Source organism: Hemibagrus wyckioides, linkage group LG26, assembly GCF_019097595.1.
Source record: "Hemibagrus wyckioides isolate EC202008001 linkage group LG26, SWU_Hwy_1.0, whole genome shotgun sequence".
NCBI classification, from domain to species: domain Eukaryota; kingdom Metazoa; phylum Chordata; class Actinopteri; order Siluriformes; family Bagridae; genus Hemibagrus; species Hemibagrus wyckioides.
The window spans coordinates 13,166,564-13,184,784 of NC_080735.1; the positions used below are offsets into that span (position 1 = coordinate 13,166,564).

An 18,221-nucleotide genomic window follows, 5' to 3' on the forward strand; every position below is an offset into this window, starting at 1 on the left:
AGGAGTGGACTCCAGCGAGATCTTCTGCTGTAGCACATCTGTTACAATTATCACTGTTTGTGAGATGTGTTTCTGCTCACCACTGTTGGAAAGAGTGCTTACTGATACCATAGCCTTCTAGCTCATGCACTATATTGCCAAAAGTTTTGGGACACCCCTCCAAATCAGTGAATTCAGGTGCTGTTTTTCAGAGGTTGGGCTCGGCCCCCTTAGTTCCAGTGAAAAGAATTCTCTTAATGCTTCAGCATACCAAGACATTTTGGACAATTTCATGCTCCCTACTTTGTGGGAACAGTTTTGGGATTCCTGTTCCAACATGACTGTGCACCAGTGCACAAAGCAAGGTCCATAAAGACATGGATGAGAGAGTTTGGTGTGGAGGAACTTCACTGAGTCCTGACCTCAACCTGATAGAACACCTTTGGGATGAATTAGAGTGGAGTCTGTGAGCCGGGCCAAAACTGGGACATCTGCCTTTACATGCACATGAATGTAATATGGAGTTGTCCCGCCCTTTGCAGCTATAACAGCTTCAACTCTTCTGGGAAGGCTTTCCACAAGGTTTAGGAGTGTGTTCATGGGAATTTTTGACCATTCCACTAAAAGCACATTTGTGAGGTCAGGCACTGATGTTGGACAAGAAGGTCGGACGCTCTAATTCATCCATTTATTGTCCAAAAAGTCTTGGTATGCTGAAGCATTAAGATTTCTTTTCACTGGAACTAAAGGGCCAAGCCCAACCCCTGAATTCAATGATTTGTAGGAGTGTCCCAAAACTTTTGGCCTTATAGTGTAAGTCTGGCCATTCTCCCGTAATGTTCCCATCAACGAGACTTTTTGTGCCTGTCTTGTTTTATTAGATACAATATAACAAGTACCTTATGACAACCGATCAGTTTTGCAGCAGTTTAAAGACAGGTTTGTATAGCGCTGGTTCAGAGAACATTCCCCCCTGACGTTTCAGGAACCTTCCTTAAAAACTCCCAGGTTTGTGTGTGTGTGTGTGTTTCACAAGGGGTACAAATATTTTAAAAGGTTTCCAGAACAGTTCTCAAATTCATTTACAGGTTACAATGAGGACGTTAAGGGAATGTTCTCTGAGCCATTCACAACACATGAACATTAAAGAAAACTTGAGGAACTAAAAAAAAGGGGAAAAAAACAATGAAAGCAATGAAAACAAATGAAAGCAAAAATGAAGCAAAAATTGGTAGCTGGGTAGTCATATCAGGTATTATCATCAAGTTCAAAAGGAAATGATCCACCCTGAACAAATTGATTACAATATTTAGAATGAATACATGATGTCTGTGTACGAAAGATTTGGTTCAATTTTCAACGACCGGTTTTAGTTTTGTACTTTTCCTACATCACCCACAATGCTGTTCAGTGGTTTCACTGGGAAATTGATCTCAGCAAATGGTGACAGAGGCTCTTGTTATTTTGTTGACAGAAGCACAGCAGAAAACCAACAAAAAACAAAAATGCAGCACCAAGAATTTGTCCACAATCACGTTACAGTTGTGTCAATATAAACAGGGGGGATGATTTCCTTTAGATCTGACATACTGCATACTTATACAGTACCAGAGTGGAAAAGTGTGTAGTATACAGTAAATACTGGTTCAGTGTGCCGTTTTAAACCCATGCTTTCGTTTCCCTTCTGCAGGTGAAGATGGAAACAATTTTAGAAACTAGAGAACACGTCTGAAATACAACTCTTGCTATCACTTTATTGGTAATTAAATCTCCAATCTTATTTTGTTTTAAATCGGGGAAATTCTTTGCACACAATGTCAGTAAAGACAGGCATCAAGTGTAGTAAGCAATGGCCTTGCAACAAATACCACAGAACCTGGGTTTCATTCACAGAGGAGCGTAAAAGACATTGCATTCCAGGGACGATGAGCGGAAAAATTTTAAAAGAAAAGAAAAGGAAGGGAAAAAACACTGACCAGGCTTAATTACTTATCTCTAAAATCCTTGTTTAATGTTTACAAAATCAAGTGAAATTCCCCACTTGCTTTCCTTTTTAATACACACACTTGTACTGTGCGATTTGATGGAGTGTCATCACCACGGACACTAAGGTTCACACAATGACCGGCTGAAACCGAGCCCGCGAAACTGGCACTACACCTTAACCCAAACATGGTAACGTCGCGGTGAATTTGTGAAAGCCATCAGCAGCCGATTAGCATTCGATAATAATGGCTTCTCGTTCATTTTCACAGGTTATTAACCATGTTAGCATTTTCGGGGGAAAGGACCTATTATTCCACTAAAGTTTCGTTATAAGCAGCTCCATTCTTTAGGGAAACTAAACCGGTTGATCAGTAAGAGGCACGATTGGAATAGTGTGTAAATGTTTCTCTAACGGTCACTGTTAAAAAACAGTGGTAATAGTTTCAGTTTCTCACAGAAAAACTTTTTTTTTCTCCTTTTTCTTTTTTTCCTTTTTCTGTCGTCTCCATCGCTCAAAAGGGAGGAGATGGAGGGAAAACAGGGAGGAGCATGTCTCAACCCCGTACACACACACACACTCACCCTCTGTTTGTGTGTGTGTGTGTGTGTGTGTATGTATATGTAAAACAACAGCAACACTTAGACCGAAGAAGTCAGATGGACTCGGCAATGTGTACAACTGTCTGTGTGTGTGTGTGTGTGTGTGTGTGTGTGTGTGTGTGTGTGTGTGGTCTCAGCATGTAGGTCAGTTTGAAAGTCATTGTGTGTGCTCAGATGATTTCAAAAGTTTTCTTCAATTCCACGATTAGTTGCCAGTCCGACTTCTGCATCTCGTCTCGGAACCAGTTCTTCAGAGCGTCAATGGACTGACGGGTAATCTGCGAGGCAATAAATAAATAAATAAATAAGGTTAGTCATTGAGACAGTCACCAGTCCACTGTTTAATGCTGGATTCGACTAAAGGCCATAACCTGTAAATCTCTCTATATATGGTACCATCTATAGATGGTAATATATTATTAATAACTTATATATATATTATAATCAACATACAGATATATTTGCTTGATAAATCTATAATTCTGATTATACAGCTTCGTATTTTGAGAAGGTAAATACATAAAAAAAAAAAAAAAAGTTTTAGATCTTATTCGGTCAAAAATGTCCTTTGATTAAATATCTATAGAGACATTACAAATAAAAATTAAGCTTAAAAGGGAAGTAAACCAACTAAATGAACTATTCCTGTCAGTTAGTATCATACCGCACGTTATGTAAACGCAGCCTCACCTTGCTAACGATGATATCTACAGCCTCGAAATGTCGGCCGTACATCTTGGGCGATTCTCCGGGAATCGGCTCGATCTTCACGCAGATCTCCTGCCCTTTCTTCGCAGTATCCACTGGCTTGTGGTTCACCTCGATACTGGTCACGATGCCAATCTCCACGAACTGAAAGGAGATCACAAGAGAGTGTGAGTGAGTGTGTAAACCAAACCATGAAGAAACTTACCCACGCTCACACACACTTACCGCTTTGCTAGGTACACACAGCGGGGTGCCTGTCTTTAATACCCCTGCCTCCACAGTCACCCCCATGACTATAGGGTCTCGGGAGTTAAAGATGAACTGAGGCAGGATGCGCAGCTTACACGGGAACACTGCTACATGCCTAATGGAGAGACAAGATGAACACAAGGTAAGGCCAGGGATTGGATATTATTACTCCAACACATCATATTCCCTTATATTTCCTAATTTATTATAACACCATGGCAAGTATAACTGAACCTGTATATATCTGGGCCAAATAGAAATGTGTTTAATGTCAACTGATTACAAAAAGACAGCAGAATTAAACAACAGGACAAAATCAGATCTATAGTCTTCACACTGAAGTATAATGAACGCAGAATAGTAAAAAAGACCAGCATGATGATGCCATGTTTTGCCATGCTCTGTTGGGGGTCTAAGGGTTAGGGTTAGGGGCTGATAACTATCAAACATCTGAAATATGTGCCCCTTTTATCTCCATCTAAAAGCAATACCTGTACATTAAAATTACATACAGCAAATCATTGGCTTAGACATCTAGCATACATAACATGCATTTTCAATACAATTTCCTTTAACTGCCGTTTAAGAATATAGCTTGATTTACTAAACTAAACTGGTAAGTGTTACGGTTAAAGTATATAATTTGAGACACTGACTAAACAGAGATAAATCCATGAGTTGGGAGCCACAGAGTTAGACAGACAGAATACATACTTGAACTCCTCCTGCTTCTGTTTCTTGTAGTCTTCTCTGTATTTGGTGAAGGCGTCGAACAGATGGTAAATGATCTCGGCGCTAAAAATCCTCACGCCAAGACTGTCGGCCATCTCCTGAGAGTCTCTCTCAATCTTCACATCAAATGCCAGTATCACTGCGTACCTGAAACAGACGAGAGAGAAGCGCAACAGTTTATGACTTTTAATCCATATTGTGGAAAACATTAAAATCTATAAATTATGTACACTGGGGGGAAAGAGATAGAGATGTATAAGGAATACATACTGTGGGTCATGTTCCAGCATTGTAGATGCCTTCATTACATCTTTCTTGTGAACAGGACCGATATTAATGCCAGCATACTGAAATAAAAAAAGAAAATTAAAAACAAATCTATCACTTAGCAGGTCTTTGCTTCAGGTTGATCTACAATACAATACAGTATAATACACAATACACTAGGAACATTTATACAGCATCAGAGCTATAAGTGTAGGTATACAGTGAGGGAAAAAATGATTTGATCCCCTGCTGATTTTGTACGTTTGCCCACTGACAAAGAAATGATCAGTCTGTAATTTTAATGGTAGGTGTATTTGAACAGTGAGAGGCAGAATAACAACAAAAAAATCCAGAAAAATGCATTTCAGAAAAGTTATACATTGATTTGCATTTTAATGAGTGAAATAAGTATCTGACCCCCTATCAATCAGAAAGATTTCTGGCTCCCAGGTGTCTTTTATACAGGTAAGGAGCTGAGATTACAGTAGGAGCACTCTCGGGGAGAGCTCTTAATCTCAGCTTGTTAACTGTATGAAAGACACCTGTCCACAGAAGGAAGCAATCAATCAGATTCCAAACTCTCCATCATGGCCAAGACCAAAGAGCTGTCCATGGATGTCAGGGACAAGATTGTAGACCTACACAAGGCTGGAATGAGCTACAAGACCATCGCCAAGCAGCTTGGTGAGAAGGTGACAACAGTTGGTGCGATTATTCCCAAATGGAAGAATCACAAAAGGACTGTCAATCTTCCTCCGTCTGGGGCTCCATGCAAGATCTCACCTCATGGAGTTTCAATGATCATGAGAACGGCGAGGAATCAGCCCAGAATTACACTGGAGGATTTTGTCAATGATCTCAAGGCAGCTGGGACCATAGTCACCAAGAAAACAATTGGTAACACACTACGTGAAAGACTGAAATCCAGTAGCGCCCGCAAGGTCCCCCTGCTAAAGAAAGCACATGTACAGGCTCATCTGAAGTTTGCCAGTGAACATCTGAATGATTCAGAGGAGAACTGGGTGAAAGTGTTGTGGTCAAATGAGACCAAAATCCAGCTCTTTGGCATCAACTCAACTCGCCGTGTTTGGAGGAGGAATGCTGCCTATGACTCCAAGAAGACCATCGCCACCGTCAAACATGGAGATGGAAACATTATGCTTTGGGGGTGTTTTTCTGCTAAGGGGACAGGACAACTGCACCGCATCAAAGGGACGATGGACGGAGCCATGTACTGTCAAATCTTGAGTGAGAACCTCCTTCCTTCAGCCAGGGCATTGAAAATGGGTCGTGGATGCAAAAAGGAGTGGGCCCAAATTCCTTGAGATATGAGATGTGTGCAAACCTGGTGGCCAACTACAGGAATTGTCTGACGTCTGTGATTGCCAACAAGGGTTTGCCACCAAGTACTAAGTCATGTTTTGCAAAGGGGTCAAATACTTATTTCACTCAATAAAATGCAAATCAATGTAGAACTTTTTTGAAATGTGTTTTTCTGGATTTTTTTGTTGTTATTCTGTCTCTCACTGTTCAGATAAACTGACCATTAAAATTACAGACTGATCATTTCTTTGTCAGTGGGCAAACGTACAAAATCAGCAGGGGATCAAATAATTTCTTCCCTCACTGTATATGAGAATTCTTTACTGATAAATATTAAAGGCTAATGGCTTAATTTTAGTCGTCATTTCAACCTATATGACCATAGTGGAGCCAAAAAACTGGACCATATACTACTCTTCAATTAAACCGTATATCTATCAGTGAGAACAGATAGCTTGAGGTTGGTTTCAGGATTGATCTTTGTACTTACAGGCACTTTGGATGTGCGCAAAAATTCCAGCAGAGCTTCCAGTGAGCCCAGTGTCGACGCCTGTACATACACACCCTTCTCCTCCAGCTTAATCGCGTTCAGCGTCTGCTTCAGCTCCCTGATCAGGTCATCCTACACAGACAAACAGAAATGCTATGAAACAGGATTTTTCATGAACAAATTTGAGGTATCTCAGTATAAATATTTTTGTGTAGGGAAAGGTGAGGCATAAATCTCCATTATGATCACGATAAAAAAATAAATAAATATTCAGTCCTCAGACAAAAAACATATTCCTTTACTTGTTCGGTCAGTATTCTGGTTTCACTCTGCTGTGATTTTCCATCTAAATCTCCTGCCTCAGTGAGATGGAGCAAGTACATGTGAACACGTTTGGGTTAGCTCGTTGTTCTGTGTAAAACATGCACTCAAGTAAAGCAATATCTACGTGTATACCTAACAAATAATATAACATAATTACAACATATTATACATGTTGTTTCCACAACACAGTGAGTCATTTATTTTGGGGTCAGTATTAATATTATTCTGACTAGATGTAAATGTATACTGGTTGAATGGCCAAAATTTGGTGAGAACAGTATTAATATTAAACATGAAATATTTACACTGATCGAAAATAACAATTTGCCAAAAGTTGCTATTTAACCATTTATTGCAATCTCTTTATTAGTAGGTCGCAAGTTCCCAAACAACAAGACAGAACAGTGTAGCAAGACTATAGATAAAGGGGAAAGAAAGGTTCACCTTCAGTACAGGAATCTCGTCATCTTTATGGGCCACGAGCAGGGGCAAACCTGCCAGAGTCTTTTCCAGATCCTTCCCCAGGATTTTCACTCCCTGAGACGTATTCACCTCCTTGTGCTTCTCATACTGATTCTAAACAAAGATATTCAACAGGAAGCTGTAAGATATTTGTATCAGTATTGCATGTAGGCTGGGTGTTAAAGAAATCCAGAGACAAACCTTGACCCGGAGCTCTTTGAGAGGAGGTGGTAACAGCAGTCCTCTGATCTGAGTGACGATCGGCCCCTCCACACCGGGCACGATGATGGTATCGCCCTCACGCAAGCACCCGTTGATCAGGATCACGTCTATTGTCGTACCCATACCGGGCAGAGCTTTTACCTGGCAAAGACACAGCAGGAAGCATATTCTGTTGTAATTCCGCTGCTGGTTACAAAACAATCCCAACATATGCATTTCCTAAATATTTGCCTGAGCTTTTGCTACATGACTATACCCTTCATTATGTTGTGACACTTTCGTCTAATCCAGTAATTATTACTAATCCTCATACCATCATATACAAATAAGACTTTTCGACAGGAATGAAATTTCAACCTCACCTCCATGACCTGTGCTCGGAGCTCGTCGCAGTGGGCCAGTCTGCGTGCCAGCATGGTCTGGGTGAGCTCGACCAGCAGGGCGATCAGGTTGCCCATGCCGTCGCCTGAATGTGCAGAGGTGGGCACCAGTGACACAAACGTCCGTGGGTCTTTGTTCTCATAGAACAGAGCTGCATTCAAACCCTGTGCAGATACACAAAAACGGCATCTCAAGTTATAAATGATTCTGAGCAATGATACCTGCTTTACTGCAATGTGGAGATTCACCTGTAGAGCAGCCTGCACTAATTAATTATAGAGACTCAACTTGTGCTGTGTTGACATCTCGTTTTGAATAAATCATGCACTGTATAGTAAGGGAAAATATTTAAGTGATAATATCACAAGCTACCAGTGAAGGATCTTCTCAGAACCTTTCACTCGATCATTAAAGTATAAATCAAGCATGAATGACGTTATTTGCATTAACGACGATACAGTGGTGGAAGGTGAACCTGCCAGCTACAGGAGGAAGTGGAGGGTGCACAAACCTGCTGGGCGAACTCTAGCATGACGGCTTTGGCTCGCTCATCAAACTCATCCTTTGTGTTCTTCTTCTGCTTCTTCAGCGTAGCTACAACGTCTGTGTCCGGGCTCTTCTTCCAGTCATAGAGACGGTCGATCTGAGAAAGAGCGAGAGAACGGCATTAAAAAACAGAAATGTAATGGATAGTTCATGTCATACTAACATATGTACTGCACATTTCTCTAGCAGGTGGAGCAACACATAGGTCATTCCATGTAAGGGAAATAATGTCTATAGACCAAAAAAATTATTTTTACCAAGACATCAGTCCTTTCAGCCTGATTATGTAAAATTAGTCCACTCTGATAGTGCTTTAGGTAAAGGTTGCTCTGTAATCATCTGATCTCAGATCAGCGGAGAGGCCTACCTTGTTAAGAGCAACAATAAAGGGACATTTCTTTTCCTTCAGCAGGTTGATGGACTCGAGGGTTTGAGGTTCCAGACCATGCATTATGTCCACCACCAGGATCGCAATGTCACACAGGGAACTGCCTCGGTTTCTCAGATTACTGCAGAGATGAACAGAGGTCAATGAGGGTATAAAAAATAAATAAATAAAAAAAAGGAAAAACAGGATGAAGCAGAGGAAGAAATAGAGGCAGGAAGAAGGAAAGAAGGTCAGGCAAACCAGGAAGCAGAAACAAAAACAAAGGCAGCTCCGAGGCAGAGTAACCTTAAATAAACAAGACATGATCAGAACAATCAGGAATCAGCATCTATCACCTGAAAGACTCGTGTCCTGGGGTGTCGATAATCAGCATTCCTGGAACTTTTATATTATCCCTGTCAAACTGGAGATAAAATAAAATAAAAATATTTGAAACATTTGTCTCAGAAATGTACAGACAGTGCACATATTCTTCTGTACTGCCTTGGTGGGAGGAGAGGTACTCACGTTTTTCACCATCTTGGTTTGCTCAATGATGGTTTCCAAGGGAACGTTGGTGGCACCAATCTGTTGGGTGATTCCACCTGCCTCGCCATCCTGTACGTGTGTGTGTCGCAGCTGGAGATAAAAAACAGCAGAACTGACTCACACTGGGTGAAGTAAAAATGAAATTGGCAATGAAATACAGCATGCAGGCACACACACCTTGTCAAGGATTTTTGTTTTTCCTGTATCTACATGGCCCAAGACACAGACCACAGGAGATCTCAATTTCTCCAAGTTGGTGTTCTTCAGATTCTCCTGTCTCCGTTTCTGCAACACAAACAAAATAAATAAACACAACAGAATCAGGTAGAAGAACCGGTGAGATTTGCTGGTCGTCTCAGTTCCGTCTGGCTTTAGCATATACATAAATATTTTTTCTCATTTGCCCCTCTCTAGGTCTCCTGGCCGTGCGTATATAATCATGTCTTGAACACTCTGTTTATATCTGTACCTCTATGCGTCTCTTGGCCTTGTCGTACATCCTCTCCTCTTTGGTGCGCTCGTCGTCCGAATCGCTCTCGCTGCTCGACTCCGAGCTCTCTTCTTTCACACTCTTGTCCTGTGCTGTCTGGCTGTCCTTCTCTTCCTCTTCGTCCTCTTCCTCGCTCTCGTCCTCTTCGTCCTCCTCTTCATCCTCCTCGTCTTCCTCGTCCTCTTCTTCACTACCGTTCTCCTGTTCGGCAGGAGCAGAGGGTTTGTGGCCTGGCTGAGTGGCTGCTGTCTCCTTCACTTCGATGTGCACCTTCTTCAACTCTGAGAGTGAAAAGAAATGCAAGGATATATTACTCTTAATGGGAATACACTTTATACGCTTAAGGTCTTTTTCACAGAACGACGAATGGAGCCACGAGAAAACAGGGGCTTTGGCCCACGCTATTTTTGAGTTTCTCCAACAAAAAGTTAACATTAAAATTTTAGCTTAGATATCTTTCATCATTCTAAGAACCATTTATTCGGATTATTTTTTGGACACGCCTACATGGTCTACCCTCTTTGAAAAGTAACAAAATTTATACTTTTCGGTTTAGTTGCTATGCATTTAATTTTATACTGCACATACACTAACCAGGCATAACATTATGACCACCTGCATAATATTGTCTTGGTCCCCCTTTTGCTGCTTAAACAGCCCTGACCCATCATGCACTGTGTATTCTGACACCTTTCTATCAGACCCAGCATTAATTTCTTCAGCAATCTGACCAACAGTAGCTCTTCTGTTGGATCGGACCACACGGGCCAGCCTTCACTCCCCAATGAGTCTTGACCACCCATGACCCTGTTGCCATTGTATCCAGTGGTCTTACCTCTTTCTTCATCACTGGCCATGGCCTCCCAGTCATCTAGGTCTGCAGCTTCAGCCTTAGTTTCAGCCTCTGCAGCAACAAAACAAACAGATAATATTCACAACTTGTGCTTGTACGAAATATCCAAACACTGCACACCGGGAATGAACTAAAAAGATTGTGTGTGCAAAATTACCTGGCTCTTCCTTGGAGGCGTTCACTTCCATCGCCATGGCGATGGGTTCAGCCACCTCCGACGTGGGTGAAGCTACTTCTGAGGTCTCTGTCAGAGCAAACAAGAATAATCAGTTGTATTCCACTGCATAATGAGGTCGAGAGTCTGAACACAGTTGTACAAAGCGTTAAGTTTAAGACGTTACCTTCAGGAGTGTGTGCTGTTGGCTTCTTTTTCCTTTTGTCAGAGTAAACAGGCTTCTTCCTTGGCATAGAGTCTTTGGATGGCACTTCAACACCTTAAACAATGAGCATTTGGAGAAGGAGAATAAAAGATGTGTTTATCACAGCGAAGGGAAACAAGTACAAAAGGTTTTAATGTGTAGTAGAGTGCAGAACCAATCATTTTAAACATTAGAAGTGAAGAATATTGCAGATTTTATCTTTAAAAAAACAGGGTTCTATGCTGATGACAGGATCGATACTGGAAGAAATACACTGTTAGTTTCAGCGTCTTTCTCTCTCACCCTGGGCCTGCAGCGCACGGAGCGTGGCCTCGGCTCTGGCCCGAGCCTCCTTCTGCGACTTGGTGAGGAGCTTGCCCTCCTTCTTCAGCCTTTCTTTTCTTTCTTTGTCCTTCTGCTTCTTCTTCTCCTTCCTCTCAGCTTCCAGTCGCTCCTGCGGAAGAGAAAAGATGCGTCAGTGGTGGTCCTTATCTCTGTGCAAGACCAGTGATGCTTGAACAACTTTCCGAATTATGTCTGAGACTTGGTTTAATCTACAAAGCAGGCTTGTGGAGTTCCTTAGCTAACAATTTCTACTGATATCTAAACCTAAGATTACATAGACTACATAGACTACATGTAACCAGTTTCTCAGAGAACATCCAACTCTCGTGTTGTATTTGACTCACCTGCTCGAGCCTCTGGGCCTCCAGTTCAGCCAGGCGTCTCTCCCTCTCCTCTTCCTCCCTCTTGGCTCGCTCTTCCTCCTCCTTCATCCGAGCAAGGGCCTCCTGCATGGCCTTCACTGCGGCTTTGCTTGGCCCTTTCTTTTTCTCTTTTTCTTCCTTTTCTCCTTTCTTTTTCTTCTTGTCCTTGTCCTTCTTCTTCTTCTCACCCTCACCCTCATCTGATGAAAAGACAATTTTTTAAAAATATATTCATATTAATATATAGCAGTAACCTGAAATTGCAAAAAACTATATGCATTAAAACAGTCATGGGAAATTTAAGCAAAAAAATGTAATAGTAGGTAAATACAATACATAAGGAAGCTGTTAAGAGGCACTTTGTGAGCAACCGCTACAAGAAATCTTACCTTCGCCCTGGTCTTCGGCTCCGTCTATCTCCTCCACCTCCGTCTTCTTAGTTTCTGTGGATGGAGCAGCAGCAGGTTTTCCTGTAACCTTGGTTACTTCCTTCTTAGCAGCCTCTTCCTCCTTCTCCTTTTTCGCCTTCATCTTGGCCCTCTCTTCCTCCTTCTTCTTTTTATCTCGCTCCTTCTTCTCCGCTTTCTTCTGTGCCGCCGTCTTCATTTTGAAGGAGCCATCGTCTTCTGCGTCGTCGTTATCACTGTCAGCCTTTGCTTTCGCTTTTGCCTTTTTCTTCTGTTTGCGAGCGGCCTGGGAATCGTCGTCTGACTGCTCTTCGTCGCCTCCTCCTCCTTTATTTGCTTGTCCATCCTCATCGTCATCCTCAGAGTCGGATGCACCCTTCCGCCTGCCCTTCTTGACGGGCTTGGCTTTGCTTTGCGATTGAGACTCGTCGTCAGACTCTGAAGCAGCAGGAGCAGCAGCGGGAGCCGGCAGTGCCTTTTTGCCTTTCGCCCTGCTCTCGTTCTCCATGTCGTCTTTACTCTGAGCCTCTTCACCCTCATCGTCCTCGCGCTTGCCCTTCTTGGCCTTCTTCTTGTCTGCCTTGGTCGGTGCTGGCTCGGCCTCTACGTCCTCTATGGAGTCTGATTTCTGGACACAGCAGGTGGGAGATTGGGAGATCATTAGAAATAAGTCTGTGGCATTCTGATTTATATGATTATATTGTAAATAACAACACTATAACTGCAACTAATAAGCTACCCTTAGGCTTAAATATTCCGTTACGCTTCATTGAAATGAACGCTTCTACAGTTAAAAATAAGTATTCGCTACAAAACAAAGCAAATCACCTTATTTATAGCAACTAACTTGACCTTACACTCATGTCAGTTAAATAATCTAGCTCATCACCGGCCAGGAATTTAACAAAACTGGACCAAGTTTAGCTGAATAGGCATTTCATGTAACATCAGATATCATCATGTCAGTATCACAGCACTCTATCAGTTACCTTTGCTGGTTCTTTTGCTTTTCCACCATGGGTTTCAAGTGATAACTCCTCCAGTTCTTTCAGGATGTCATCCTCACTGCAAAAACACCATCATCAACCATCAGCACACAAGACTAGAGCACACTTCTCTATGGTTTGGATTAATACACGTATGCTACGTTCACACAGAAAAACTGGGCACTAATCTGATTTACTGACTAAATTTCAATGCAGACTTTATCTTTAGTCTTAACAGATGAGACTCCTTTTGGTTGATGTATAAAGAGCATTTGACCACGGTCACTTACTTAAATTTTGCATTTGAACACTTAACTTCCCTTATGTCTGTATTGGGCCAGTTTTTCTAAATGCCTTATAATTTTGAGTGAGGAACGAGCACTTACTCAAAGTCGTCTTTCTTCCCTTTCTTCTTCTTGCCCTTGCCTTTGCTCTGTTCCTTTGCTGCGCCGGCTCCTTCGATCTCAGCTGCTAAGGCATCAATGTCAACGTCGTCTTTGGCACTTAAGACAAAACAAAGCAAATGTCATTAATTCACCATCAGACTATTAATCTTGGCATTTTGTATATTTTAAAAACAATAGATCCTATGTACAGTTATAAATATTGTATATTTTATACATAGTGCTGCATTACAACACACAATACTTTTACTGATTATCTAAATAAATGAACTTTGATTTATTTTTCCTAACCACAATAAGTCAGAATATTAATATTATTTAAGGGATAAAATAATCGGTATTGGTGTGCTTCATTTCCCTACAACAGCTGGACACATTAATTTCATTAAAGTCAATAAAACTAAAAGCACAGTTTGTCCTGTTACCAAGAAGCCGGAAAGCACAAACTCCTGACCTTCACAGCACTGACACTGTAAACTCCTTTCATAAGAAACATCTAACATATTTTTATACACAACACTTTATACATAATCAGAATAAGTTATAACAATTAAACCTGACTGAAAGATTAAACAATCAGTGTTTCAGACCTCTCCTTTACTCGGAAGCAAAACTAGCACAGTTTAGGTGAAGTTCTACAGGCTCTTACCTACGGCAGCTTCTACAGCAATAAGGAAATAACACGTGAAGCCCTTTATATAGAGAAGCCTTACATACAGTTGCATCAGCAGTGGAAAGCACCTCACAGAGCAGAGCACGTCAAATCACAAGACAAGACGGGGCAGGGCAGGGCTTGAACACACACACACACACACACAGAGACCCACATGCACACGCAGATAAAGGCACATGCACGCACATGCACAGAGAGACACACAAAGAGAGACACACACAGACACACAGAGAGACACACAAAAAGAGAGATGCAGACACAAAGAGAGTGAGAGACACAGATGGAGACCCAGAGAGAGACACATGCACACAGAGAGAGACCCAGAGAAAGACACACACAGACAGAGAGAGAGAGACCCAGAGAAAGACACACACAGACAGAGAGAGAGAGACCCAGAGAAAGACACACACAGACAGAGAGAGAGAGACCCAGAGAAAGACACACACAGACAGAGAGAGAGAGAGACACAGAGAGAGACACGCACACAGAGAGAGACCCAGAGAGACACACAGACAGAGAGAACCAGAGAGAGAGACACGCACACAGAACGACGCACAGAAAGAGACACATGCACACAAAGGGAGACACAGAAAGAGACGCGCGCGCGCACACAGACACATGCACACAGAGGGAGAGAAAGACACGCACACACAGAGAGAGAGACCCAGAGACACACACATGCACACAGAGGGAGACACAGAGAGAGACACACTCACAGAGACACATGCACACAGAGAGAGAGATGCACAGAGGGTGATAAAAACTTTCACACACACACCCCAGTTAAAGAATGTCTGAATGAATGAACAGATAATAGAGAGATTAAGATGACAGACAGGGAGGTGCTTAATCACAATTGTGGGTCTGAGTCTGAAATGGACCGATTATCAAGGTGAGTAAAGCTGGAAACACATTTGTTCTGTTCCTGAGTGACCGCGAGCATTGCAGACTAGATGTGGATGTGTCCAGTGGCATGACAAAAGTCCAGAAAAGTTCAACTTTCTGCAAAAGTTCAGCGTCGATAGTTTGGAGTGAAGACAGTAGGGTGCATGTGATCACACACTGCTTCTGACTCCCATACGATATGATGCAGATATACACCACTGAATTTTATACACAAATCTCCCTCCAGAATGCCAGCAAGAAAACTGATTTGCTGTCAAAAGTGGAATGGGAGATACACCACCCACTGATAAACATGATCACTATGGCAACCAGTAGTATGAACGTTTACTGATGACATGCAGCAATAAAATCATGGTGTTTGTGAACGCAGCTTTAGACACGCATTGCTATTGTTTAACAGAAATAAGGACGATGTTCTGTGACTGGAAACATGTAAACGATCTGCTTTTGCAAAATTAAGCTAATTTATTCATTTATTTTTAGGTTTAATTCAAATTTAATTACAGCTATAAGCCATACAATCCCTTTTCCTTTCTGTATCTTTATAGAAAGATGGTGGTTTAACTGGTGTGAAGTGATTTTTGTCTCTCGTCATCCGCAGAACTTCGTTAGTTAAACACGCTGTTTGTCGCGTGTCGCATTAAGACGATATACAAGTTTCTGAGATGCTTTTCAGTTCACCAGGGTTGTAAAGAGTGGTTATACAAAATAGGTTTGGGGCTCAGAGAAATATTCTTTCAAGGAATTTCAGGCTGCATCCCTACTAAACAGAGCTAGCTTTAATAATAATAATAATTATATCAACAAGTGACATCAGCATGTGTATAAAATATAAACCTGTCGCAAATGCAAAGAAATTACAGACGAATTTGTTGTCATTGGAGTCGGTGGGAATAATTAGATCAGTGAAATGATCATTTTTTTATGCTGCTGTTGCTTGTGAGCATTTGCGAGGTAAGTGATTTCATCACCAACACAACAGGAGACACAGACACAGCCTCGCCAGCAGGGTGTGGTCAGTACTGGAATCAGATTAGTAACTGTAAGGCACTGTCCAGTAGGAAAAAAAGGAAAAGGCTGCCTGAAGGACATGGACCGAGAGTTAGCAGGGAAAGCAAACAGTCACACTGTGAACAATGTTAAGGATTCAAAGTTTCCAATTCAGTCTGTAATTTTTATGCGTGTTTCAGGTTTACTCCAATATTACACACATCTTCTATAATTATTCAAGAGATCAGTATTTGGAGATACTTTGAGCATTTGAAAAGAAATAGTTGAACTGTAATATCTATCAGTGTCTCAACAAGGATTCTCATTATATAATTATATATTATGAGGTCACATTGATGACAGTACAAATGATAATAAACAATAACCCACTAAAACTAATGCTTCAATTTGTCCTTTTGTGTAATTAGTTATTTGGTTGGACAATGTGTACTTAAGTCTAGTTTCTTGCCAACCAATAACTGATCAGCACTGTCTATCAACCAACAGCTTAACAGCACTATCAGCCAATCCCTGATCAGCACTGTCTTAATTAATCACTGATCAGCACTGTCTCTCAAACAATCACCGAGCACTGTCTATCAACCAATCACTGATCAGCACCGTCTATCAACCAACAGCTTAACAGCACTATCAACCAATCACTGATCAGCACTGTCTATCAACCAATCACTGATCAGCACTGCCTATCAATCACTGATCAGCACTGTCTATCAACCAATCACTGATCAGCACTGCCTATCAATCACTGAAGAGCACTGCCTATCAACCAATCACTGAACAGCACTGTCAATCAACCAATAGTTGAACAGCACTGTCTATCAACCAATCACTGAAGAGCACTGTCTATCAACCAATCACTCATAAGCACTGTCCCCAATGACCAGTCACTGATCTAGCCTTGCTTGTCCCACCTGCTCACTTCTTTTTTCTTGATATTTCTTGGTTAAATTTACAAGTAATGTGTGTAATAAATTTCATTCGTTTTTCTTCATGTCTGTTTCCTGACTCCTCACTAACACTGCTTATATTTCTTGATAGCAATTAAAGAATTTACAAATTAAATAAACACTTTATCACAGCAAAATAAAGTCGTTATTCAACTCAATTCTCATGAACCTCTAAAAATCTTGCTTTTTCATGCCACACAGTTTGACATGGTCGCCAACTAATATGCTAATTAGTCCGTGACGCAATATGACGACATCAGAGTTCGCCCTGGATACTTTCCCCTGAAAAGAGGTGGCAGCAGTGAGAGTGTGCTATTGGGTCCCAGAACAGAAAGATTACATGCCCTTCTCGTCTCTGTCACGTTCACAACGCTTCATGGTGTAACCTGCACTTCCTCTCACTGCACTTCAGCACAGCGACGCGGTTTGAGCCTGTGGTCTAAACCGTTCATTGTAGCGTGATGGAGATGAGCTGAGGAGCTGTTTAAAGAGCAGCAGAGGGACAATCAGGGACATTACTACAGCGACGTGTTGTTGCACCGACAATCCAACACTACAATGAAAACAGATGATGTTGCACTCATAGAAATGTGACACTGTGAGAACATCAGGTGACCAGAGCAGATGCTTTCCCTCTCTCATTATACAGCTCTGACACATAACTTCACTACATTACCACACACACCGAGGTGAAAATAACATCTTAAATTCCTCCTCCTGCGTCTTTAAAGACACAACCCAAAGCCGGTATAACGTTAGCTAGTTGAGTCAAAGCACAGGCCTAGCCTCAGAGGCTAAGCTAACTAGCTCCTGCCACATGAAGCCCATGGTTCAGAGCGCTAACATTACCTAAGCGTGTCTCACAAAGCTTTCACTTCCACAACGAGCGAATTACACCACTGTCTCTCACTAAAGTATACATTACCCGTCATCTCCTTTATTTTTCTGCTTCTTTCCCATGGTTACTGTATAATAATTTCCCCCACTTAGCACTGCTGTGTGTAGTCACCGTTTAGCGCATATGGTCGATTTGAGCAGCATTGCGCATGCGCCGATTGAAGGCTCGCACAATTCCAAATCAACTCGAGTAGCCTATCATGGCGCACTACATAGTTGGGAAACTGTTAGCGGGCGCTGCTAGAAAAGTAGTGCACTAGATGGCTGTTTGTGAGGAGATTTGGGATTTGTCCTATTGAAGCAACGGTAGTGGATTATACAAGAGAACCACAGGAGACCAACTTAAATAAATAAATAAATAAACTGATCAAATTAAAAATTATATATATATATATA

General features: G+C 41.7%; 1 protein-coding gene across 1 annotated transcript; it reads right to left on the reverse strand.

Moving 5' to 3' along the window:
* Positions 1-834: 834 nt before the first annotated feature.
* eif5b (eukaryotic translation initiation factor 5B) lies at positions 835-17,991 on the reverse strand. The gene is made up of 24 exons (XM_058380384.1): positions 17,854-17,991; positions 13,374-13,490; positions 12,991-13,066; positions 11,984-12,629; positions 11,577-11,794; positions 11,191-11,341; positions 10,870-10,962; positions 10,686-10,772; positions 10,511-10,579; positions 9,655-9,956; positions 9,363-9,470; positions 9,165-9,275; positions 8,993-9,060; positions 8,637-8,778; positions 8,235-8,366; positions 7,705-7,887; positions 7,322-7,483; positions 7,103-7,234; positions 6,335-6,466; positions 4,525-4,601; positions 4,237-4,401; positions 3,499-3,637; positions 3,256-3,417; positions 835-2,843 (listed from the first exon to the last, which is right to left on the reverse strand). Exons 1-24 carry the CDS (start codon positions 17,886-17,888, stop codon positions 2,736-2,738), a joined length of 3,615 nt encoding a protein of 1,204 aa, XP_058236367.1. The 5' UTR covers positions 17,889-17,991; the 3' UTR covers positions 835-2,735.
* Positions 17,992-18,221: the final 230 nt, after the last annotated feature.

Bases quoted from the DNA above. Each gene is read 5' to 3' on its own strand.
- eif5b (XM_058380384.1), bottom strand. From the start codon at position 17,888: ATGGGAAAGAAGCAGAAAAATAAAGGAGATGACGG. The intron at 10,963-11,190 runs GTGAGAGAGAAA...TCATTGTTTAAG, and splicing joins CCGTGCGCTGCAGGCCCAGG to GTGTTGAAGTGCCATCCAAA. The intron at 2,844-3,255 runs GTGAGGCTGCGT...ATTGCCTCGCAG, and splicing joins TAGATATCATCGTTAGCAAG to ATTACCCGTCAGTCCATTGA.